At 39.2% G+C, this 25,704-nt stretch overlaps 1 protein-coding gene across 1 annotated transcript in view; it reads left to right on the forward strand.

Annotated features, from left to right (window-relative positions):
* Positions 1 to 930: 930 nt before the first annotated feature.
* SHROOM3 (shroom family member 3) overlaps positions 931 to 25,704 on the forward strand; it is a gene marked incomplete at its 5' end in the record, with an annotated part of 318,759 nt that continues 293,985 nt past the window's right edge. Inside the window, one exon of the mRNA XM_079709194.1 lies at positions 931 to 1,098. Within this exon, the coding sequence (XP_079565320.1) occupies positions 931 to 1,098 (168 nt within the window). The remainder of the gene's footprint in view (positions 1,099 to 25,704) is intronic.

Genomic DNA, 25,704 nt, shown 5'->3' on the forward strand with positions numbered 1-25,704 from the left:
GTTTTGATTGGTCAGGTCTTTGTGGGGAACTGAATTCCGCATAGCAGTGCTTACTGTGCAGAAAGGTTGCGGTGCCTCTGTTTGCCTTGATCCATTTTCCTCTCACTTTCTTACTCTTTCTCTCAGAGGAGGCAAGTGGCTGCCTCAGCAGCTGCAGTGGCTGATCATCACTGAAAGGACCAAAGAAAGAACTGAGCTGCCTCCTGGATATTTTTTCCAGGGAAGGTTAATTTACCATGCTTTTTTCCATTTTTCTCTACATCCTGGAAAAAAACTTTTTTTTTCTTTTACAAGAAACAAACTGAACTTATTGCTGAAAAACAGAGGCAAAAAGTTTTAGCACAGCTTCTCAGTTTGGGACAAGTTAGAAACTCCTGAAGCGAGCAGAAGCATAGTAAGTGCTTTCTTTCTTTTAAAGCCACTTCTGGGGAGAGGGTGGGCTATTGTAATGGTAAATTTCACTCGGAGAGGAAGAAAGCATTGATAATCAATCAGCATTGAGGGATTCAGTTGAGTTTTTGCAATTTTCTTACTACATTGTAAGATGACTTGAAGTTTCTCTGTAAAATCTGTTAGAAAAGTTTTGGTGTGTGTGTGTGTGTGAAATAAAGGCAGTCTTGAGAGTGACATTGAAAGAAGTTTCTTTTTGAACAGAGTAGAGAGATATACACCAATTGGGGGCTTCAGTGAGAACCGGGAATTCCAGGAGGAGAGTTTACATTCAGAAATGTTGAAGTGAAAAATCCTCCTGGCTCAGCATCTTGGAGCTAAGCTTGGAAGAACTCTTTACATCTGAAAGAATTTGTTTCTGAAAACCTCTTTTTCGGCCAGCGTGGATCATGAAGGATGGGATAATGTGCTATACAAGCACCGCTTTCTTGAATCTGCTGCAGGCATTTAAAGTTTAACTTGAGGGATCATGTGTTTGGCATGATGAGGACCACAGAGAACTTCGATGAGACCAGTGCCACACTAAACCCTAACAGGACCCCCAGGGGAAGGTACGTTTATCTGGAAGCGTTCCTTCAGGGAGGAGCTCCCTGGGGTTTTACTTTGAAAGGTGGCCTGGAGCATGGAGAACCATTAATCATCTCTAAGGTATGTTTCTTTTTCCAATATTGTCTTTATAGAAATTGCTTTTTCAACTTTTGTCAGATCTGTCAAAAACACAAAATAATGCCGAGGATTGCCTGGATATTGCTTAATTTGCTGTTTCATACCTTTCTGATTATATCTGGAAATATTTTGCATAGCTTGGTGTTTGAAAGAAAAATGTGTCTCGCGCATTTATTCTGTGAAATCCCAGGGAAAAATGTGCTTGTTTAATGGATAATCTCTTTTTGTGAATGAAATAGTATAAAATCAGCTACCACATGATCTTTTCAGTTATGAATCAGATTAAAGATTAACGGCATAGTTAATGTAGTGGCATGGTGTATATTTGTGTATGAGTGCCTCTATTTAGCATATGGCTAGAAAACAATCTGTTCTTTCTCCTTTCAACTTGAAGTATCTAGCGTTCCAAAATATTTTAGAATTTGTTCGTAATTCTGGATAATTGATTGCATAAATATTATTTATTCCTTTGCACACTCAGGAGAATTAAATCAGCTTTCAATATAATCCAAGGGCAAAACAGCATTTCTGCCTCTTCTGTTTATCTATGTATTTAAGCCAATTTTTAAACCTTCATCATCCTGCAACATGCCTCAGTTCTTCATATATCTTTGGTGTGGATAGGTATACCCATTGAATGAATCCTTTTTGTGCATTAGGTTTAGTGTTTCTGCTTTTCTCTAAAACTTCAGAGGTTAAGAAAGATTACAGAGATATTTTATTTTTATTTTTTAAATAATTTTTTTAAATCCATTATTTATTTATTTATTTTGGCTGCACCAGGTGTTAGTTGAGGCATGCAGGATCTAGGGATCTAGTTCCTTGACCAGGGATTGAACCCCGGCCCCCTGCATTGGAAGCGCTGGGTCTTACCCACTGGACCACCAGGGAAGTCCCCAGAGATTTCTTTTAAAATTTCATAATATTAAGTCTAAAACAACAGAATAGAAGTGCTTTTCACACCTTAGCATTACTCAAGAAACATCTGTAATTGAGGGGAAATTTAGTTTTAGTTGGAGAGTGGGAAAGAGGTAAATATGCATTTCGCCTGAACTCTATTACCTACTTAAGGTTATTTTTCATATCCCACCAAAATGTGTGTTTTGAGAGAGACAAATGATTCTTACTGTGGGTGAGCCAGTGGGAACTGTTTTCCAGCAGTCAGCCAAGAACGCGCAGAATAGCACTGTAAGCTGTGTGAATTTTCCTTATCTTTCCTACAAAAACAAAAGGTACGTATACATATATGTGTATCAGTTAGGAAGACTTCCAGCTATAAGTAACTGGAAACCTGACTGATAGTAACCTAAGTAAACTGGGGTTAGTTTTTCTCATATTACAAGAAGTCTGGAGTTAGGCTGTCCAGGCAAGGAGCAGCAGTTCAATAATGTCATCAAGAATTTCAGTTAGCTCTCCACTCTGCCTTCTTTATGATGTTGACTTTTGTCTTCATGGTTGCAAGATGGATGCCATATCTCTGGCATTGCATCTTCATTCTGGGCAGGGTTTTGGCTTTTGGTTTTGGCTTTTGGTTTGGAACCCTCTCTATCAAACTTGTGCTTATATCTTGTTGACCAGAACTGTGCCACATACCTATCCTTAGACCGATTATTGGCCAAGGGGAATGAGACTACCATGACTAGTTTAGACCAGTCAGGACTTCTTTCCTGGGTTCTGCAATAGAAACTTAGCCTTCCTGATGTCAAGGAATCTCTGCCCACTATTTGAACAAATTGAGGTTCTGTTTTTAGGAAGAAGGAGGGAGTGGGTGCCGGGTAGACAGTTGAGAATGTCTGCCACAGACATAAATATCATCTCTGCATTTTAAAACTCTGGTTTACATTCAATTTGCCTGGTCTTTAATGTTAAGACATTATGTATCTGCTCACGAGAATACAGTTTCCTGTCAAACAGGCCTAATCCTACTACTAATGAGCCACTCTGCTAAGGCTCCATTTTATCTGCAGAATGGGGGTAAATGATAATCTCCCTTATTGGAATGTGTGGGGAGTAAATGAGACCGTGTATTTAGAACAGCTAGCATAGGGGCTGGTACACAGAAAGGGCTCAAAAAAAAAAAATCTGAGCAAAGATTATGACTATTGCTTTTCATTAGTCTAAGAGACATTGTATTAGGATACAGATTTGTCTGATCTACAAAGATCCAAAATAGCAGTAGCTTAAACAATATAGGAATTTATATCTCTCTCACATGACAATCTGAGCATAAGCCAAACTGAAAGATGGCTGCAAGGGGTCAGGGACCCAAGTGCCTTCTACTTTCTTACTTTCATCCTGATGCCCTGTCTGCATGGTCCAAGGTGACTTGCCCCAACATCTGCTTTCCAGTCCGTAAGAAGTGGAAAAAGAAAAGAGAAGACAATCTCCTTCCTTTCAAGGTAGCCACCAGCCACTTGTGGCTATTTCCATTTCAATTAAAAGTAACTAAAATGGGACTTACCTGGTGGCACAGTGGTTAAGAATCCGTCTGCCAACGCAGGGAACATGGGTTCTATCCCTGGTCCTGGAAGATCCCACAGGTCGCAGAGCAACTAAGCCCGTGCACCACAACTACTGAGCCCACGTGCCATAACTACTGAAGCCCACGCGCCTAGAGCCCGCTCTCCGCAACAAGAGAAGCCACCGCAATAAGAAGCCCATGCACTGCAACGAAGAGTAGGCCCTGCTCGCCGCAACTAGAGAAAGCCCACACACAGCAACAAAGACCCAACGCAGCCAAAAATAAATAAATTTATATTTTAAAAAAGTAACTAAAATGAAATACAATTTTAAATTCTGTTTCTTATATCCACTAGCCAGATTTCAAGTGCCACATTGCTTCAAAGCTCTTGAATCTCTCTCCCCATCTTGTCTGTCTGGCAAACTCATATTCATCCAAACTCCATTTCTTCCTCTCTCTGAAGTTTTCCTGACTTCATCAAGCTGGGTTAGGTGATCTCTCTTCTACACTCCAATAACATGCATTTGTTACACCAAATCATAATTTTTAAATTTATGTTGACTGTTTTCTCAGAGGTCTGAAAGCCTCTTGAAAGGCTGCGACCATTTTCTTTTCATCTCTACCACATCTAACTCAGCCTGGGTACACAAATATTTGTTGAGTAAATGAAAAGGCATGGACTATGTCTTATTCATCTTGCATTTCCAAGGTCTAGCAGAGTGCCTGGCACAGGGTAGGTGCTCGATAACTTCTATTGAATTAATAGGCAAAGACAAAACAGAGCAGGGGGGCAGTCTAAGTAGGGATGCAGAGTCCCATGAGATGAGGATGCCAGGCAGATCTCCAGACATGGAACGTGTATGTTTCCCATTGCTACCGTAAAAATTACCACAAACTTAGTGGCTTAAACAACACAAACTTATTATCTTACAGTTCTGTAGGTCAGAAGTCTAACACAGGTCTCACTGGGCTAAAATTAAGATGTCAACAAGGCTGTGTTCCTTTTTGGAGGCTATAGGGGAGGCTCTGTTTCCCTGTCCTTTCCATCTTCTAGAAGCGACCCCCATTCCCTGGCTCATGGTCCCGTTCCTCCGTCTTCAAAGCCAGCAATGGCAGGTCTAACTTCTGCCTCCCTCTTCCAATTTGGAGTACCCTTGGGATTACATTGGGCCCACCAGGATAATATCCCTATTTTAAGATCAGTTGAGTAATGACTTTAATTCTGTCTGCAACCTTAATTCCCCTTTGCCATGTAATCTAACATATTCACAGGTTCCAGGGATTAGAACGTGGATGTCTTTGGGGGGAGAGGGCTTTATTTTGCCAACCAACAGGGAGTTTGAACATTGATGAAAGTCCACGTAATTAAGACAATACCAAGGATGAGACAAAAGTTAAGTTTAGTGGCTGATTGTGTGTATCCCAGACCTTTTTTCTAGGACTATGAAAAAAGTGCCCATTAGCTCATATGCTGCTCACCAAATGTTCACTATTCCCCTAGTGTGGGGTGACCCCCATTGTAAGTGAAAGGAAGGGATAGTACACATTAAGTCTTTGATATGAAAGGCAGGTACATTTATACAAAGCAGATATAAGCTGCCAGGTATGACAATATAATGAATGAAGTATCATTTTTCTTTAGGTACAAATGAGGTGGGAGAATGAATGGGGGAAAAGGAGCTACAAAGGTGTGGCAGTAAAAGAAATCACTTCCAAATCCCTTTCTTTGGGATTTAATGTCCTTGAAAAGGAAAGGTGGAGTTGAGGAAAGAGCCTCTGTAATCTGTAAACTTCAAAAAGAAAGGGTAACTTTTTTTAAAAAAAATAGGGATTGTATGTAGAAGTTCAAGTATTTCAACAGTTCAGGAAGCTGGCAGCATGATTTTATTATGACTCACTCTGTATTGTGGCTGAGAAAAGTGGTTCCACCTGTTGTGGGGATGCACCTGCCCCTAGGATTCATTATCAAATAACAACTAGAACAACAACAAGCAACAACCAGTAACAACCACCAGTAAATGCTGGCACTTACTAAGTGCTTACTAGGTGCTGAGCTCTATTCCAAGAGATCCACGTGTATTAACCCATTTAATTTCCACAACTCCATGAGGAAGGTAATATTATGATGCCAGTTTTATACATGAGAAACCAAGACACAGAATTTGAGTAGCTTTCTGAAGCTCTCATGGCTGGTAGAAAGTGCTAGAGTTGGAATTTGAATGCAGGCATCCTGGTTCTCCAGAGTCCACGCGCTTGACATACACTGTCATTCAGTCACTGTTGCCTACCAAATATTTGGCTCAGTCTCGTTTCTAGAGCTATGATCTGGGTAAAATATGGGATTAATCTTTTGTTATATGTTTTAAAATTTATTAGAGAAAACAATTTTTAAAAATCTTAGTCCTTGGGATTTCCTTGGTGGTCCAATGGTTAAGACTCCGTGCTCCCAATGCAGGGAACCTGGGTTCTATCCCTGGTTGGGGAACTAAGATCCTGCATGCTGCACAGTGTGGCAAAAAAAAAAAAATCTTAGTCCTATACATGGAAGCAATCTAAGTGTCCATCAACAGATGAATGGTTAAAGAAGATGTGGCACATATATACAATGGAATATTACTCAGCCATAAAAAGAAACGAAATTGAGTTAGTTGTAGTGAGGTGGATGGACCTAGAGTCTGTCATACAGAGTGAAGTAAGTCAGAAAGAGAAAAACAAATACCGTATGCTAACACATATATGGAATCTAAAAAAAAAAAAAAAGGTTCTGCCGAACCTAGGGACAGGACAGGAATAAAGACAGATGCAGAGGATGGATTTGAGGACATGGGGAGGGGGAAGGGCAAGCTGGGACAAAGTGAGAGAGTGGCATGGACATGTATACACTAGCAAATGTAAAATAGATAGCTAGTGGGAAGCAGCTGCATAGCACAGGGAGGTCAGCTCAGTGCTGTGTGAGCACCTAGAGGGGTGGGATAGGGAAGGTGGGAGGGAGGGAGATGCAAGAGGGAGGGGATATGGGGATATATGTAGACATATAGCTGATTCACTTTGTTATACAGCAGAAACTAACACAATATTGTAAGGCAATTATACTACAATAAAGATGTTAAAAAAAAATCTTAGTCCTATAAAGGTCCCCTAAAATAGGTACAGGAACTCCTTTAAGTAGTTCAAGACCCATAAAAGGAGGGGCCACTTACCATTTCTTAGTAAGTATTGTAGTGGTGTCTCCACCTGGAAAGGCACCTTTTTTGTGCACTTCAAAGAATTTAAACCTCCACATGTACTTCATGTGCTTACATGGTCTTCCCTAGGAAGAAGACCAAAATGTATACTCTAGCCAAAAAGAAGTATGAGTGTACCAGTTCAGCCCTTGGGAAGAAGAGGAGGAAAAATGAGGCTTGTTTTAGTTATATGGGGGAAATCCTAAAGCAAACCCACCCAGACTTCAGTGGATGCTCCTGGGTCTTGGATGCTCTGGGCTCTCTGGAGGCGACCGGAACAGATTAGCCTGGAGGCAACTAGACCGTCCTTTGACAACCACAGAAAAGCTGTCACTGGCAGACAGCTCCTTGAAGCAGTCAAGCAGAGATCCTCTCTGAAGAGCTTTTGGATAAATGATGTGTTTCTGAATGGCCCTGTTGTTGGAAATGATTGCACTTGCCCCCCAAAATTGGATGCGTCAGAGGGCTGGGTTGGAGACAATGTATCTAAGAAGTACTGGCTACAACAGGAGTCTTGGTGCTCCACACCTGGTCTCCGGGTCCTGTGTTTTTAGCCTCTGATGTTCTTTGTAGAAAAAAATAAAGGCTTTTTCTCGTGTGTGTTAAAAAAAAAAAATCCTGGCTTCAGAATGGAAGGTCAGCCATTGTCTCTTATGTCATCAATGCTTCTGATTCCTACCTGCCTGGGAGGTATCTTTGCTCTGGCTGGACTGTCTTCTCTGTCATCTCACTAGTAAATCCTGTTGGTTCCATCTTCCACGCCATTGCCCCTCCTTCTCTGAATCTGCTTCTACCACCTATAACACCATCATTCTCTTCCTGTCAATCTAAATCTCAGCCTTCCCCTACCAAGGCTTGGCTCACTACTCCTATCCCAGCCCCATCTTTCCATTCTTTATCTGTAAGGGGGTGTGTTTGCTAGATGACCTCAGAGGCTAACCTCAAACTTATGCCCCCTGTCTTCCTGGTGGCTGACACTACTCAGATTTTAAAGTGAATTCTTTCATTGGGTTTTTCTAGCCTCAGTGATATGAGATAATCCCTGAATCCTCTTCATGATTCTTCCTCTGAAGAGAGTCTTCCAAAACATCCCAATCAACCTGCCCTTTCAAGATGAAATGAACTGCTTTATTACATTGTGAGAAGCCTTGGAAATAGAAACAGCCCGTAGGTTAGGAAATGACTCACTTGGAGCATACTTAGGTTGTCTGGATGAGCATGTTGAGATTTCCTCATTTCTGGATTTTCTATATCCATCTGTCCACACTGAGCACATTACAACCTTCTAGCTTCCTTAGTGATCCTCAGTTTCAACACGCCAACATCAGCCATACAATCTCTCTCGACCCATTTCTTCTGCACTAAAACAAGGATCCTTTTATGAGTTTATGATAGCCGGTTTCTGAGTTCAATGTGAAACTGACTTTTAGGCAGTTTCCCAAAACCTTGGGCTGTTTGGTTTAGTTCATCCCAAAGTCATCTTTTTCATCTCCTTCCAAGAACCCAGCTAGATCAGCTTGTTATTGACCTTTTAAAATAGCCAGTCCTTTCTGAGTTTCTCTCCCTACCTTTCTTGCTCTTTCCTCTAACATCACTTGCCCTTCATACTAGGGTAGCCTCATCTGTCTGCTGTCCTTGAACTAATTTGTTTGGTCCCTCATTTTTCCATCCCCTTCCGTCCTGCATTTGCATCAAGTCTTCCTTCTTCGCATGTTCCCAGCACCTTTATTCGTGCCATCTTCTAGTACAGGTAGTTGTTTGCATTTGGCCAATAAATTATAATCACTTGAAAGACAAATGAGTTTTACTCAGGCTGTATATCCTGTTTCTCCTCGTGAAATACTTCCCACTTCACACACAGCAAATGCTCAATAAAGTTGAATGACCTATAGGAGGTTAGAGCTATACAGAATCTCAGCAGTCATCTAATCCAACTTCCTCATTATACAGAGAGAAAACTGAGATACAGTAAAGTTCAGTTATTTGCCAAGATGGTTTCTGCCATAGCAAACAAATTGTGTGTGTGTGTATGTGTGTGTGTGTGTGCGCACAAAGCTCAGCTAGTGAGAGAATAATTAATTGCTTTCTGCTTGTGCCATTCATACTTTTCCTAGCTCTCTGTTAGGCTGTTTAACTTCTGGAAGCTAAGGGCCTTTCTCTCCTCCCTCCCTCCTTTTCTTCCTTCTTTTCTTTCTCTTATTCACAGTGCTTAAACTATGCATAACAATGATAAAAATGATGTATTAATGAAGAGTAAGACAAATGAAATACTAAAGAGGATCTTCTTTAAAGTCTTTGTTAGAAAGATGTTGAGGGTAGTATATACTAGAAAACCCTGCTTAAAAAATTAAGGTAAGTAGGTTGAGATTGATTTTCAATTTAATGATGTCTTGCACATATATAATGTTTGGTAAATGTCTGTTGAATTTAATTGATTGGGGAAAAAAGGAAATTTGTGTTTTTGATTTAACTTTTTGAAACTATGTAAACTTTGCTTAAAGGTTATGTGTTTTTAGATAAAAACTAAGTTTGTGATCTTATCAATGTTGTTGGAACTAACTTTTATTCAAGCAGCATGCTGAGGTGATGTGCCAGATGGCTCTTAGCATTTGTAAGAACTCTGCTTTCTTTTAAAGGTAATAGATTCCCAAGGCACTGCCTCTTATGTAGGGAACACAATTTAAGAAATATTTGTCTGTCTCATTTTAGTGAACCCACAATGCGATTGGAGACACATAATGCGAGGCTTTCTATCAATCTTTGAAAAAAACCAAACCCTAAAGGACATTCTGGATCTTAACTAACCCACAGACAGAATCGTCCACATCTCTCCCTTTGATGTACTTCCAAACAGCAAACATCTTGATCCAAAGAGCTGCAGAGTCACTGTTTTCCCACTCGGTCCATCTCAGGAGTCCATCCGTATTTTATGCTCTGACAACCTGGGCCCTTCTCAACGAAATGAAACCAAACAAGGCAAAGACTCTCTGCTAAATCTAAGCACTGTTTCTTCCCCTCTTCTAGTGACTATCCCCACAAAAGAGAACTTGTGTGGCTCGGTCTGTAGAATGGAAGTGACAGTTCTTTCCTGCCTTCAGAGGAGGCTTTTTCTAAATCAACTGCATTTTTTCATTCCTCAGCCATTCATGCATCTATTCATTATATCCTTCTCCATCTTGAACTGAATTTTACCTTAGAGATTTATAAGATCTAACTAAAGCCTTTATATTTAATGCCCTTTGGTATGTCTGTATTGATTTAGGGTTGTAATTTCTTTTTTTTTTAAATATATGTCTTATTTCCTTTTTTTTTTTTTTTTTAGTAATGCCTTTGGGTTTTTTTAAAATATTTATTTATTTGGTTGCACCAGGTCTTAGTTGCAGCAGGCAGGCTCTTTAGTTGTGGCTCACCAGCTCCTTAGTTGCGACACATGGGTTCCTTAGTTGTGGCATGTGAACTCTTAGTTGCGGCATGCACGTGGGATCTAGTTCCCTGACCAGGGATCAAACCCAGACCCCCTGCATTGGGAGTGTGGAGTCTTTTTTTTTTTTTTAACATCTTTATTGGAGTATAATTGCTTTACAATGGTGTGTTAGATTCTGCTTTATAACAAAGTGAATCAGTTATACATATACATATGTTCCCATATCTCTTCCCTCTTGTGTCTCCCTCCCTTCCACCCTCCCTATCCCACCCCTCTAGGTGGTCACAAAGCACCGAGCTGATCTCCCTGTGCTATGTGACTGCTTCCCACTAGCTATCTATTTTACGTTTGGTAGTGTATATATGTCCATGACACTCTCTCACTTTGTCACAGCTGGAGTGTGGAGTCTTATCCACTGCGCCACCAGGGAAGTCCCTGGGGTTGTAATTTCTATGTTATCTTTTTTCTTTTCATTTTAGGCAAGGCTGTCTAGTGTAGCAAAATACACATCCCAGACATTCTAAGGCTTGGAGCGAAAATAAACAAATTTCATCTCTACCATAGTCTTAACTGGCTGTGTGACTGTGGGCAAGTAACTTAGCTTTCCTGAATCTGTGTCCTCATCTATAAAAATGGAACATTCTCACCTAATGGAGTTGTTATAAGTATCCAAGGGATTAAACTATGTAACAATGCTTTGAAATGATAAAACACATCCGAAGTTTAGTTATGACATGACGTTATGGACTGGTGGGAGAGTAGTAGGTACCAAACAGAGGTTAGCAACTCACATAACAAAGATGATACTTGGCTAATTTTCCATATCATGGCCAATAGTTGCTACCTGAACAGATGATTCCCTACCCTTGTGGAGCTCATAGTTCAGTAGAAATAGACTGGCGGAAAATATGTTTGTATATGGTAATTTCAGGGTTATTACCAAAAAAAAAGATGAGTTCCAGAATGGTAATATCTGTTAAGTAGAGGTATGGGGAGCAGGGTTTACATTAAGTAGGATGATTAGAGAAAAGTTTTCCAATAAGATGACTTCTGAGCTAAGACCTGATGGATGAGAAATAAGAAATCAGATATAAAAGAGGTTTATAAGTTAGGCTGATGTAGGAAGGTCTTGGAATGTTTCAGAAATATGAAGAAAGACGTTTTTGCAGTATATTAGGTATCTGTTTGGACTGCTATAACAGAATGCCATAGACTGGGTGACTTATAAACAGAAATTTATTTCTCAGTTCTGGAGGCTGGGAAGTCCAAGATCAAGGCACTGGAAGATTCAATATCTCGTGAGGGCCCACTTTCTGGTCCATAGATGTCATCTTCTCCCTGTGTCCTCGTATGGTACAAGGGGCAAGGGAGCTCTGTGAGATCTCGTTTATAAAGGCACAGATCCCATTAACGAGGGCTCCACCCTCACTGACCTAATCACCACCCAAAGACCCCACCTCCAAATACCATCACGCTGGGGGTATAGGTTTCAACATACGAATTTTGGGAAGGACACATTTTCAGTATATAGCAGTAGGCAGGAGAAAGAGCAGTATGACACCAAATGCAAAGGGAGGCAGGGGTCAGATCAGACAGGACCTTGTAGGTTGTAGAAAGGACCTTGGACTGAACTTAAATGCAGGGTGTGAGGAAGCGTACATCACACCACAATTCTTTCTCTACTTATGGTGGGATGGGCCAATTGCATGCAATTAAACTCTGGGTGATTTTTTTGTGCTGACTTTTTTTTTTTTGACTCTGTCGGGTCTTAGTTGCGGAACGTGGGATCTTCTGTTGCAGCACTCTGGCTTCTCTCTAGTTGTGATGTGCTGGTTTTTCTCTTCTCTAGCTGAGGCTCGCGGGCTAAGTAGTTGTGGTACATGGTCTTAGTTGCCCCATGGCATGTGGGATCTTAGTTCCCTGACCAGGGATCGAACCCGCGTCCCCTGCATTGGAAGGTGGATTCTTTACCACTGGACCACCAGGGAAGTCCCTATGCTGATTCTTAAAGCCAGCCTCTCCTCTCCCTCATACATTTCTAAGGCACTTCCTGGCCATACAACAAGACAGAGCCTTCCAAAAGATAACTGTCAAAATTCATTGTGATTTATGGAATTATGCATAAATAAAGAGTAAATATTCTTTTTGTAATTAGTTGGGAGAAAGTTCTCCCCCTCCACCTCATAACTGTTGATCTCTTGGGTTATTTTTCTGTTGATCTCTTGGGTTATTTTTCACTTAAAGACAACAAGATTATTATTTTTCACTTAAAGATAACAAGATTTGTCATAGCAAATATGACTAACTTTACTGAGATCCTGCTCTGTACCTGGCATGTTAGTTCACATAACTCTGTGAGGTACGGATTCTATTATTAATTCCACTTTATAGATGAAGAAACTGGAAGTTTGCTTAAGGTCATAAAAGTAGTTAGGGGCTGATCAAAGACCTTTTAAACTTTAGGCCTAAAAAATACCTTTTAAAGTAAAAACTGCATTGTCATTTTATAGTTCCAAAGAATCCTTCCATCTACTTTGTCCCATGTCATGATGTCTGGGGGAAGAAGTGGGATGTGTGAGCTGTGTGGAAAATCAGGCAGCTCAATGGTATCTTGAAGGTCACTTACACCATGAAATGAGGGGTGTGACTGAGATATCAACCTCAAGAATTAAATCGGACTCCCCCTACTTTCCCAGGCTCTGCTTCCTGCTATCTTTTGTTTCTGTCAGGTTCTAACCTTGTTCTCATTTGACCTCTCTGATTGTTGTTTTTCAGCTGAGATCTTGTGTTTTCATCTCGACGCACAGTCATCATCTTTGCCTTTGCTTTTCTATCACACCCTTGTCTCCTCAATTGACTTAAACTTGCCCCTCTCACTAGCCTAAACCCTAGGGCTTACCTCTTGGGCTGGATACACTCCATCACATCGTTAAGCCATGATAAAACCTTAACCCTCAAATCAAGCCTGTTACCCCAGGAGAAACACTAATTGACTAAATGAACACTAAACAGTTTAAAGCTAACAGGGGCTGGATCCATTTAATATAGGGATCAGACCAGTTGGAGAGGAGAGAGATGGAAGCAGATGTCAGAATGATGTAGGGCACAAGTCAAGGAATGCAGGTGACCTCGAGAAGCTGGAAAAGGCAAGGAAAAGACTCCCCTCTGGAACTTCTAAAATGAACACAACTCAGCTGAAATCTTCTTTTAGTCCAATAAATCCCATTTTGGACTCTGCCCTCCAGTGCTGTCAGGTGATAAATTTTTGTTATTTGAAGCCACCAAGTCCATAGTAGTTCGTTACAGCAGCAATAGGAAACTAATACACTATCTCATTTAGCCCACTGTGATTTTCAGAAACATAGAGGATAAAATATAGCACTGAAAGGGAAAGTGAGGGAAAAAAGGCTGCAAAGGGGGAAGGAAGGAAAGATAAAGGTTTGACCCCAGGCAGGGTCAATGAAAAAGCCTGCATTTGAATCACAGTCAGACTTGAGTTTCAAACTGGTAGTGGACTGATTTTCTGGGAGGCTTCAAGTTCATGCCCCCCAACTTGGTGAAGAGACCTGGTTCTAAGCTCAGCAGCACAACAGATGTTCTTTCATGGAGGAGCGTCCATCAACTGGCCTCAACCCTCACCTTTACTTGGCTCCTGGAAACACAGTTTAGACAGATCCTAGAACTCTAAAGATCTCAACATTTTAAAAAGATCTCAAAACACAGGCAAGTTAAGTGGAATAAGCACTCTTCAGGTTAGTTGGACTAAGTGCCTAGCACTTTGGGTATTAAATTATATCCTGAGCCACACATTTGTTGGAAGGTAAGAAGAAAGATTGGATTTCTAGAACTAATTGACTTACTCTTTTCCTTTGAAAAGCTATAAATTTTAATGGAGGATGTTGTACAGGTGTAATTTAAGCTTTTATCTTCTTGTGTGCAGTCCTCTGAGAAGTTCACATTTTTCAGGCCTTGTTTCATGGAAACTGGGAAATGAGCTACTGGAATTCAGACCTGGGATCTGGCTGGGTTCTAGAAAGAAATACACATGTTGAGTGTTGAGATAAAACATTATAAGAGTATGAGAGTGAGTGAATTTGGGGAATGAGAAGGCAGAAAATACCTGACACTTTCATATTATTCCTTGATTTTTTTTTCATATTTTCACTTTGGAGTAATTACTGATGAGCATCAGGTCAAAAAAAAAAGTCAGCCATTGACCTCAATATAAGCAGCAGGCAGGTTAAAAGAATTAGTGTCATTCTTCAGGATTGCGTTCATAGTTGCATAGTGGTGCTCTCGGCTCAAAACGTACAATTAAATAAGTGTTGGCCCTCTCTTGAAAGAACTGCTATCACAGCTTCTCCTACATATGTAAGTCAATGAATTTGACCTTTAAGATGAAACCGTTGGTGTGGGCCCTTCCACTGGGTCAAGATACATTGCAAATTTCTCAAATTTCTGAACTAGGGCACTATCAAATGCTACAGCCACCTTTCCTTTCTATGAGAGAAAAGCAAAATAAAGGAGGGTGGACTGCATGGCAGAAAGAAGGAAATCGATACATAATAACTACATTTACTCAGTTCCCGCTGTGGGTCAGGTGCTATCTTAGGTTATGTCATTTATTATTTCATAGAATGAGGGGTTTTTAAAATTTATTTATTTTTCTTTATTTATCTTTGGCTGCATTGGGTCTTCATTGCTGCGCACGGGCTTTCTCTAGTTGTAGCGAGCTGGGGTTACTCTTGGTTGTGGTGCGCAGGCTTCTCATTGCAGTGGCTTCTCTTGTTGCAGAGCACGGGCTCTAAGCATATGGGCTTCAGTAGTTCTGGCTCACGGGCTCTAGAGCGCAGACTCAGTAGTTGTGGCTCAGGGGCTTAGTTGCTCCATGGCACGTGGGATCTTCCTGGACCAGGGCTCTAATCTGCATCCCCTGCATTGGCAGGCGGATTCTTAACCACTGCGCCACCAGGGAAGTCCCAAGGTTTGTTTTTATATATGAGAAAAGAGGTTTTTCACAAATGATGGAGCCAGGATTTAAAACTATTTCATGCATTCACTAACACATTTAGTTAACACATTATTTAATGAATGCCTGAAGTATGACAGAATTGGGAAACAACAGCAAACAAGGTCCCTGCACCCAAAGAGGGAGGTGTTCCCTGGTTGTTTTTATACCACTTGAAGCTCACCCAGGTGTGGCCAAACCCACGTTCCCTCACCTTTCACTGTTGTGCACAGAGGCTTGACTTCCAACAGTCAGCATCTGCATTTCTTCACTTATGGACTTTCTTTTGCCTCCCCTTTGGTTAATGACTCTGGGAGCAACCCTCCACCTGCGACTGAGTGGAGTCGGAAGGTGACCAGTCCAACTCTCTCATCCCTTGGATGGGATAACAGTGAGGTGCATGTTTTCCACTAGCTCCTGGAGTTGCCCACGGTTGTAGCTGGCTTGATAATGTGACTGCCTTCCTTTCCCTGCCTCCTTTGCCCACTTCCCTCTCAGTTTTCTTTACTTCCCAGTGAAACTCCTTGCATTTGAATTCTTGTCTCAGAGTCTGCTTGGGGAAACCCAAACCAAGATAACCACCATTTAGAGGATGCATGCTAAGTGAAAGCCAGAACCTAAAATCGAATGTACAATAGATCTCTTTCTACTCTGCTCTGAAATTCAAGCAGGAGGAATCCCATATTTTCTTAGACCTAATATTTTCTTGGGTGCTAAGAAAAGGAGAAATTCATTCCTAGATATGATGTTTTGCAATTCTCTCTTTCATCTTCTGCTCTTTCACTGATGGGCTTGCCTTTCTCTTTTTTCTCCATTGAATGGGTTGATAAGTCTCACTGTTTTTATCCTTATTTCTTTTTTTCTGTATCAGTCAAGCACCAAGAGACTTTCCCCTCCCTTCTGAGAGGAGAATCCAGTTTCTCTTTTGTTCTATGGGTTCTTTTATTCTGTAGGTTATATAGCTTAGTGGTTAAGGAAAATGAGGCCCCATGAGCAGAACAGACAGAAGATTTTTTTTTTCTGTCTGACTTTTGTGGGGGGCCTCTGAGCATAGGTTCTTTTCAAGAATTTTATTTATGTTGCTTATTTTCTTTCTCAATTCATTCTATAAACATAACACAAGAAGGAAAATAAACAACATATTTTGAAGTCCAGAATATTTGACAGTATAGCCTGTCAATGGTATGAAGTTTGGCACCTAAATAAGCAGTAAAATGATTTCCAACCCATCCCAACCCCAAAATAACACAATAACTTTTCAACACAGAAATGCAGTTTCCTGGTGTACCTTGTACCACTGCCAAATTCAATACAAGAAGCTTCTTTTCTTTTGGAGCTGTTTCCCTACAGTATGAATATTCTTTGACTCCCTATGTTGTCCTTTCCCAATTTCCTTGTTTTTTGCTTGAGTTCACTGAAGACTGACAAGCAGTGGCTTCATGTGACAGCCATTAGTCTGCCTTAAACCTCAAGTTGCTCTTGAATGGATAGAATAATGAATAGATTTTATGTAATATAATTCATGTTGTCAGCTATATGAAATTGGCAGCTCAAAGGAAACTAAATATGCTTCCAGTTTTCTCTTTTCTACATTCTTACTTGAATATAATAATGCCAAAGGCATTGTTCCCTCCTTCAGTTAAAGCACTTTTATAGCAGTCTGAACTCTGAGTAATAGAACAATAAACATATATGCTATCAAAAAAAGAGATGGTAAGGAAGATAAGTATTTGCTTCTTTGCATCAGTGGGAATTAACAAGCATTTTTAAAAATTTGTGTTTTTGTGTATGTGAGCACAGGGAGGGGCATTTCATTATAATGAAGGAGGTCTTGGCAAGTCAATGTTCATTTTAACCCCATGGCATTCATTGCTGAGCACATTCATGCCCACTCTAGTTCCAGGGGGCCTGTGGAACAGAAAATAGATTCAGAAAGTAGTACAGAAGAAAATCATCTTCCAACCCCCCATCTCTCAAGCAGGGTAAAAGATGCACTCTTCTTAGTCAAAATTCCTTGGTTTGTCCTATTTATGCCATCATTTAATAGAGGTTAAAAATATACCTTTACATACATTGCTGTTGGGAATGTAAAACAGTGCAGCAACTTTGGAAAAACAGATGGCAGTTTCTTAAACATGGAATTACCATATCACCCAACAATTATACTTCGAAGTATATACCCAGGAGAAATGAAAACGTGTGTCTATACAAAGACATACTCAGATGTTCATAGCCGCGTTGTTCACAATAGCCATGAAGTGGGAAACATCCAAATGCCCACGAACTGGTTAAACAAAACATGGTCTAGCCATATGACAGAATACTATTTAGCAATAAAAAGGAACTGAATACTGATACATGTTACAACATGGATTAACCTCAAAAGTATTAAGTTCAGTTAAAGAAGCCAGACACAATAAAATGCACATTATGTAATTCCATTTATGTGAGGTGTCCAGAAGAGGCAGATCTATAGAGACAGAAAGGAGATTAATGGTTTCCTAAGGCTAGGGATGGGAATGGAGAGTAACTGTAAATGGTACAAAGTTTCTTTTTGAGGTGGTGGAAATGTTTTGAAGGTAGATGGCAGTGATGGGTGCACAACTTTATATTAAAAATCATTGAATTGTAAAGAAAAAACCCCACTTTTATTCTGGTAATAAAAAGTAGAAGAAACAAAAAAGGAGAAAGAAAATAAGGAAGAATCACAAAATAGATATTGCCCACCATGTTCAGCATTTAGTATTGATTTCATTAACTGAAATTTAAAGTAGTAGAGGAAGATGACAAAAATGAAGCTCTAAACAACATTGCAGTGCCCTAATTATTTAGGGAATCAGGACAATCTAAAAAGTTGTTCATGAGACAACTTAGGAGAATATCTTAAAAAATGTATATATGTGTATAACTGAGTCACTTTGCTGTACAGCAGAAATTAGCACAACATTGTAAATCAACTATATTTCAATTTTAAAAAAAGAGAAAAAAAAAAGACAACTTAGGAAATGAGACCTGATATGGCACGTTCAGAAGACCTAGGCAGTGGATTCTAGGATCTTCTCTGAAGGAAGAGTGCCTTCCTTGTTGTCAGATGTCAGGATCTTTTTTTTTTTTTTTTTTTTTTTTTTGCATTATGCGGGCCTCTCACTGCTGTGGCCTCTCCCGTTGCGGAGCACAGGCTCCGGACGTGCAGGCTCAGCGGCCATGGCTCACGGGCCCAGCCGCTCCGCGGCACGTGGGATCTTCCCGGACCGGGGTACGAACCCGTGTCCCCTGAATCAGCAGGCAGATTCTCAACCACTGCGCCACCAGGGAAGCCCCAGATGTCAGGATCTTAAATCTGTTTAATTCTGCCCATGTTTTGAGAAATAAAGGTGCAGTGTCCTGGGAAAGCAGAATAACGAAGTATATGGAAGTTTTTGCTAAATTGCCGAGGATAGAATTTCATTCTTTAGTGGAGTTTGAGGACACAAAGGCATTTAACATTGCAACAGAAAAAATGTTAATACTGCAGAAGAGGAGGGGTGATAGCAATCGAGTATGAGAAATTTTTGTTCATTGAGATATGGAAATCAGTGAAGTCTTACCCCTTTGGAGGTTATAAAGGTGAGTAAACTGCTCAACTGGTTAGATTATAAAGAAGGAAAAGAAGCATTTCAGAGTGAGGGGTTAGGAAGCATTTTACAAGGACCATCTTATACTTCATGAAGCCATGTGGGAGGCATGAGCCACCTGAGAGCAGGAGCCTCTTGACCACGGATGATGCCCAGTTGCTCTCTCTGCCCCATGGTAACTTTCCTGGCTGTCCACTCTGACTTCTTGTGGGGACCCATGACATGTGGGAGAAGAGTCTCTCAAGTGTCTACAAAAGCCCTTGCTATCATCCTCCATTCCAGTATCTGCTGATCAAAACTGTCTCAGATCCAAGAGATCTATGGTAAATGTTTACATGTTTGTTGCTAATGTGTAGTGGCTGCTTCTTCATGGAAAAAGATGATAGATATTTGTGTAATTAACTAATCAACAACAACCTATTTTTCTGTTATAGACTATAGCTCTCACATGCACTAGACTTAATTCAAAATGTGTTCTTGAATGGTATAAGTCACTTTCCTATTGACAGTTGACTTCCTTGAAGTTTTATAGTCGACACAAAAGAAAGGAGATGCTGGTTGGTGTTGTTGGTAGGTCAAATAACTGATGATAAGGGAGTGTGACAATGAAAGCAGGATTGGAAAGCAATCCAGCAGGGCTTTAGAAAGAGATAATTTTCTTTCCATTTTCTTCAGAGAAAGAAACACTCTGCAAACTAATTGTTTAAAATAGTTCATAATAGAATAACTGGAAGAAAAATTCAGTAAGTGGCTGGATACAAGATAATTTAAAAAAGAAACTGAGATCCCTCCTGTGGAAAAGTAATAATAATAAGAAAAAATAATGGGCGGGGGGTGGGGGATTGGGTAGGTACCAATTTTCAGCAGTAATAAAAAAATAAAACTACCTAGGAATTAACTAAGCTAGAAATGTGCAGCACTTTTTGATAAACATTTTAAAACTTTATTGAGGAACGTAGAAGAAGACCTGACCAAATGGAAAAATGTAACATGTTTTGGAATGGGAAGATTAAATGTTATCAAGATGTCAGTTTTTCTTTAATCTATCAAATTCCAAAAATTCCCAAAGGCATTTTTTGGCAAAATAATGTAAAAATAGCCCATTTTAAGAAAGAAAATATAAAAATAATGAGTGAAGAATGTCTGTAGTAAATATTAATACTTATTTTAAAGCTATAGTAATTTAAAAGTATTGTTCTCCAAGGAAAATGAAAACATATGTTTATATAGAGACTTGTACAGGAATGTTTGTAGCAGTTGTACTCATAACAGCTCCAAACTAGAAACGATCTAAATATCTGACAATAGGACATGGGTAAAGAAATTGTGGCACATCCGCACAATGGAATACTGCTCGACCATAAAAAGGAATAAATTACTGGTACGTGCAACAACATGGATAAACTACAGAAACACTCTGCTGAGTGAAGAAAGGTAGAAAACAGGGGAGTACATATTGAATTAGTCCATTTACATGAATTTTTAGGACAGGCAAAATGAATCATCAGTGAAAGAAATCAGAAAAATGGTTGTTTCTGTGATGGGAATGGTTGGGGACTGACTGAGGCACAAAGCATCTTTTTGGGTGATTGAAATATTTTATATCTTAATAGTGGGCTATGTGTATGTATGCATTTGCCAAAACTCACTGAATTGTATCCTGAAGATCTGTGCATTTTATATCATATAAATTACACCTTAAAGTGTGATACTTTAAACTGTGAGGCAGGAACAAATTGACTGGCCAATGGCACCATGGAACAAAATAGAAAATTTAGAAATGGATCCACTACATAGATAAGAATTAGTATATGATGAAAGAGAAACTTTAAATCAGCAGGGGTGATGGGGGAGGAAGGATTACTTAACAATAATACTGTGATCAGGAAAGGTAAAAGCTGGATCCCCTTCATTCCTAACACCAAAATAAAACCAGATGAATTAAAGGTTTACATATAAAATAATGAAATAAATTTACTTCATAAACTTACTTCATGTATTTCTGTATTGTTTAGATTCTATTAGCAAGCACACTTCAATTTTTTTTGAATATGGTAAACTATGCATAGCAAACTTTACCATTTTAACTATTTTTAGCTGTACATTTCAGCGGAGTTAAGTACATTCACCTTGTTGTGCAACAATCACCACCACATCCATCTCCACAATTTTTTATATTCCCAAATTGAAACTCTGTACCCATTAAACAGCTCCCCATTTTCCTCTTCCCCCACATCTACTTTCTGTCTCTATAAATTTGGCTACTCTAGGTACTTCATATAAGTAGAATCATACAGTATTTGTCCTTCTGTGGCTTATTTCACTTATCATTAATGTCTTCAAGGTCCATCCTTCCTGTAGCATGTGTCAGAATTTCCTTCCTTTTTAAGGCTGAATAATACTCCATTGTAGTTTGTTTACCCATTCATCTGTTGATGGACATGTGGATTGTTTCCACCTTTTGGCTATTGTAAATAGTGCTGCTATGAACATAGGTGTACAAATATTGCTCGAGTGCCTTTTGTCGTAGTCTGCTTGGACTGCCATAACAAAATACTGGCTGGCTTAAACTACATAAATTTGCTTTCTCACAGTCCTTGAAGGCTGGAAGTTCAAGATCAAGTTTCTGGCCAATTTGGTTTCTGGTGAAAGCTCTCTTCCTGACTTACAGACAGAGATGGAGTAGAGAGGGAGCTCTCTGGTGTCTCTTCTCATAAGGAAATTACTCCTATCACACCAGGTCCTCACCCTTATAATCTCACTTAACATTAATCACTTCCTAACTCCAAATATAGGCATGGGTATGAATTTGGGGGTGGGGGGAGACACAATCAGTCCATTATACTTTCTTTCAATTTTGGGGGGGTATATACCTTGAAGTGGAATTGCTGGTTCACATGGTAGTTCTATGTGAAACTGGAAAAATGCTTTATTTTTTTTGTAATTGAAAAATTCTTTATTTTCTATGTTTAATTTTTGAAGGAAATGCCATACTGTTTTCCACAGCTGCATTACCCACCAGTAATGCACAAAGGATTCAAGTTTCTCCACCTCTTTCACAAGACTTGTTATTTTCTTCTTCTCCTTCCCCTCCTCCTTCTTTTATATAATAGCTCACCTAACTGGTGTGAAGTGGTATCTCATTGTGGTTTTGACTGCATTCCCTAATGATTAACAATGTTGAGTATCTTTTCACAAGCTTGTTAGCCATCTGTATATGTTCTTTGGAGAAATGTCTGTTCAAGTTGTTTGCCCATTACAAAATTGGATTGTTTTGTTGTTGTTGTTTTAGAGTTCTTTATATATTCTGAATATTAATCCCTTATCAAATATATGATTTACAAATATTTTCTCCCATTCTGTGGGTTGCTTTTTGACTCTGCTGATAGTGTCCTTTGATGCACAAAAATTTTTAATTTTTTTTTTTTTTGCGGTACGCGGGCCTCTCACTGCTGTGGCCTCTCCCGTTGTGGAGCACAGGCTCCGGACGTGCAGGCTCAGCAGCCATGGCTCACGGGCCCAGCCGCTCCGCAGCATGTGGGATCATCCAGGACCAGGGCACGAACCCGTGTCCCCTGCATCGGCAGGTGGACTCTCAACCACTGCACCACCAGGGAAGCCCATACGTTTTTAATTTTGATGAAGCACACAATTTTTTCTTTTGTTGCATACACTTCAGGTGTCCCATCCAAGAAATCATTACCAAAGTTAATGTCATGAAGCTTTTCCTTTGCATCTTCTAAGAGTTTTATAGTTTTAGCTCTTACATTTAATTATTTGATCCATTTTGAGTTAATTTTTGTATATGGTGTAAAGTAAGGGTCCAACTTCATTCTTTTGCAAGTCAATATCCAGGTTTTCCAACACTATATATTGGAAAGACTGTCTTTTGAATATTAAATGGTCCTGGCACCCTTGTAGAAAATCATTTGGGTGTATATGTAAGAGTTTATTTCTAGGCTGTTTATTCTATTCTATTGGTCTATATGTTTGTCTGTATGCCAGGACAACACTGTTTTGATTACTATAGCTTTGCAGTAAGTTTTGAAACCTAGAACTGTGAGACCTACAATTTTGTTCTTTTTTTAAAGATTTTTTTGGCTATTTGGGGTCCTTTGAGATTCCACATGAATTTTAGGTTGGACTTTTCTGCAAAAATTTCTTGGATTTTGATAGGGATTGCATTGAATGTATAGTTCTGTTTGGGTAGTATTGACATTTTAACAAGACTAAGTCTTCCAATACACAAACATGGGCTGTTTTTCTACTTATTTATGGCTTCTTTAATCTTTCAGCAATGTTCTGCAGTTTTCAGTGTATAGTCTTTTGCCTCCTTGGTTAAGTTTATTCTTAATATTTTTTTCGTTTTGATGTTGTTGTAAATGGAATTGTTTTCTTAATTTCTTTTTGGATTGTTCACTGCTAGGCATAGAAACACAACTAATTTTTGTACATTGATTTTGTATCCTGTAGTTTTGATGAATTTGTTTATTAGTTCTGTGTGTGTGTGTGTGTGTGTGTGTGTGTGTGAAACCATTGGGGTTTTCTACATCTAAGGTCAAGTCATCTGCAAATAGAGATAATTTTGCTTCTTCATTTCCAGTTTGGATGTTTTTTTATTTCTTTTTCTTGCCTATTTGCTCTGGCTAAATCTTCCAATATTATGCCGAAGTAGTGAAAGTGGACAACTTTATTTTATTACTGATCTTAGCGGAAAAGCTTTCTTTCAGTCTTTCACCATTGAGTATGATGTTAGCTGTGAGTTTTTCATATATGGCCTTTATTATGTCACACTTTAAAATATAGATAATATTGTTATGATTTGGAGGAAGGAAAGTATGATAGCCAAAGACAAATATTATAAGGGAAAGAAAGGGTAACAGATCTGACTATGAAAAAATTGAAAATATTTACATGGCAGAAGCTCCATAAGCTAAAATGATATGATAAAAGATAGGATAAGGGTAAGATCCTTAGTATAAAAGAACTCTTATGTACAAATAAGGAAAAAACCCACACAAAAGCTAAATTGGGAAAGGACATGAACATGCAATTCACAAGAAAAGAATAACAGGGAGTTGTGGAATATCTAAGAAAAGCATTTATTCTCCTTAGTATTTAAAGAAATAAAGATTTAAATGAGATAGAATTGTAAAAAATTGAAGTATAGTTGACTCACAATATTATATTAGCTTCAGGTGTACAAAATAGTAATTCAACATTTTATAGATTATACTTTATATAAACTTATTATAAAATATGGACTATATTCTCTGTGCTGTACATTACACCCTTGTAACTTATTTATTTTATACCTAGTAGTTTGTAAAGATCCCCTTCACCTGTTTTGCCCCCTCTCCCTCCCCCATTCCCTTCTGGTAACCACTAGTTTCTTCTCTACATCTGTGAGTCTGTTTCTGTTTTGTTACATTTGTTCAGTTGTTTTACTTTTTAGATTCCACATATATGTGAAAAGATACAGTATTTGTCTTTCTCTGCCTGACTTATTTCACTAAAAACTCTTTTTAAACCTCTAATTCTGAAAAAGATGAGGAAGAGTAGCAACATGCACTTGGTGGTAGTAATTTCACACATTTTCCATGGGAATACAAATAGGTTCAGTCTTTTCAGGAGGGCACCAAGTACTAACTCTTAAAAATGTGCATACTCAACAATTATATAACTCTGGGTTTATCCTAAAGAGAAGAAAAAATCATCTAAGATGTATGTACAAGGTATGTAATACATAATACAATGTAAATAATATGTGAATAGTTATAAGTACAATGTAAATGCTATGCAAATAGTTGCCAGCCTGCAGCAAATTCAAGTTCTGCCTTTTGGAACTTCCTGGAATCTTTTTTTTTCTTTTTTTAAATTTATTTATTTATTTATTTATTTTGCTTTATAACAAATTTAATCAGTTACACATATACATATGTTCCCATATCCCCTCCCTTTTGCGTCTCCCTCCCACCCTGCCTATCCCACCCCTCCAGGCGGTCACAAAGCACCGAGTTGATCTCCCTGTGCTATGCGGCTGCTTCCCACTAGCTATCTACCTTACGTTTGGTAGTGTATATATGTCCATGCCGCTCTTTCACTTTGTCACAGCCTACCCTTCCCCCTCCCCATATCCTCAAGTCCATTCTCTAGTAGTTCTGTGTCTTTATTCCTGTCTTACCCCTATGTTCTTCGTGACATTTTTTTTTTCTTAAATTCCATATATATGTGTCAGCATACAGTATTTGTCTTTCTCTTTCTGACTTACTTCACTCTGTATGACAGACTCTAGGTCCATCCACCTCATTACACATAGCTCAATTTCATTTCTTTTTATGGCTGAGTAATATTCCATTGTATATATGTGCCACATCTTCTTTATCCATTCATCCGATGATGGACACTTAGGTTGTTTCCATCTCTGGGCTATGGTAAATAGGGCTGCTATGAACATTTTGGTACATGTCTCTTTTTGAATTATGGTTTTCTCAGGGTATATGCCCAGTAGTGGGATTGCTAGGTCATATGGTAGTTCTATTTGTAGTTTTTTAAGGAACCTCCATACCGTTCTCCATAGTGGCTGTACCAATTCACATTCCCACCAGCAGTGCAAGAGTGTTCCATTTTTTCCACACCCTCTCCAGCATTTATTGTTTCTAGATTTTTTGATGATGGCCATTCTGACTGGTGTGAGATGATATCTCATTGTAGTTTTGATTTGCATTTCTCTAATGAGTAAAGATGTTGAGCATCCTTTCATGTGTTTGTTGGCAGTCTGTATATCTTCTGTGGAGAAATGTCTATTTAGGTCTTCTGCCCATTTTTGGATTGGGCGGTTTGTTTTTTTGTTATTG

Source organism: Hyperoodon ampullatus (genome assembly GCF_949752795.1).
Source record: "Hyperoodon ampullatus genome assembly, chromosome: 1".
NCBI lineage: Eukaryota > Metazoa > Chordata > Mammalia > Artiodactyla > Ziphiidae > Hyperoodon > Hyperoodon ampullatus.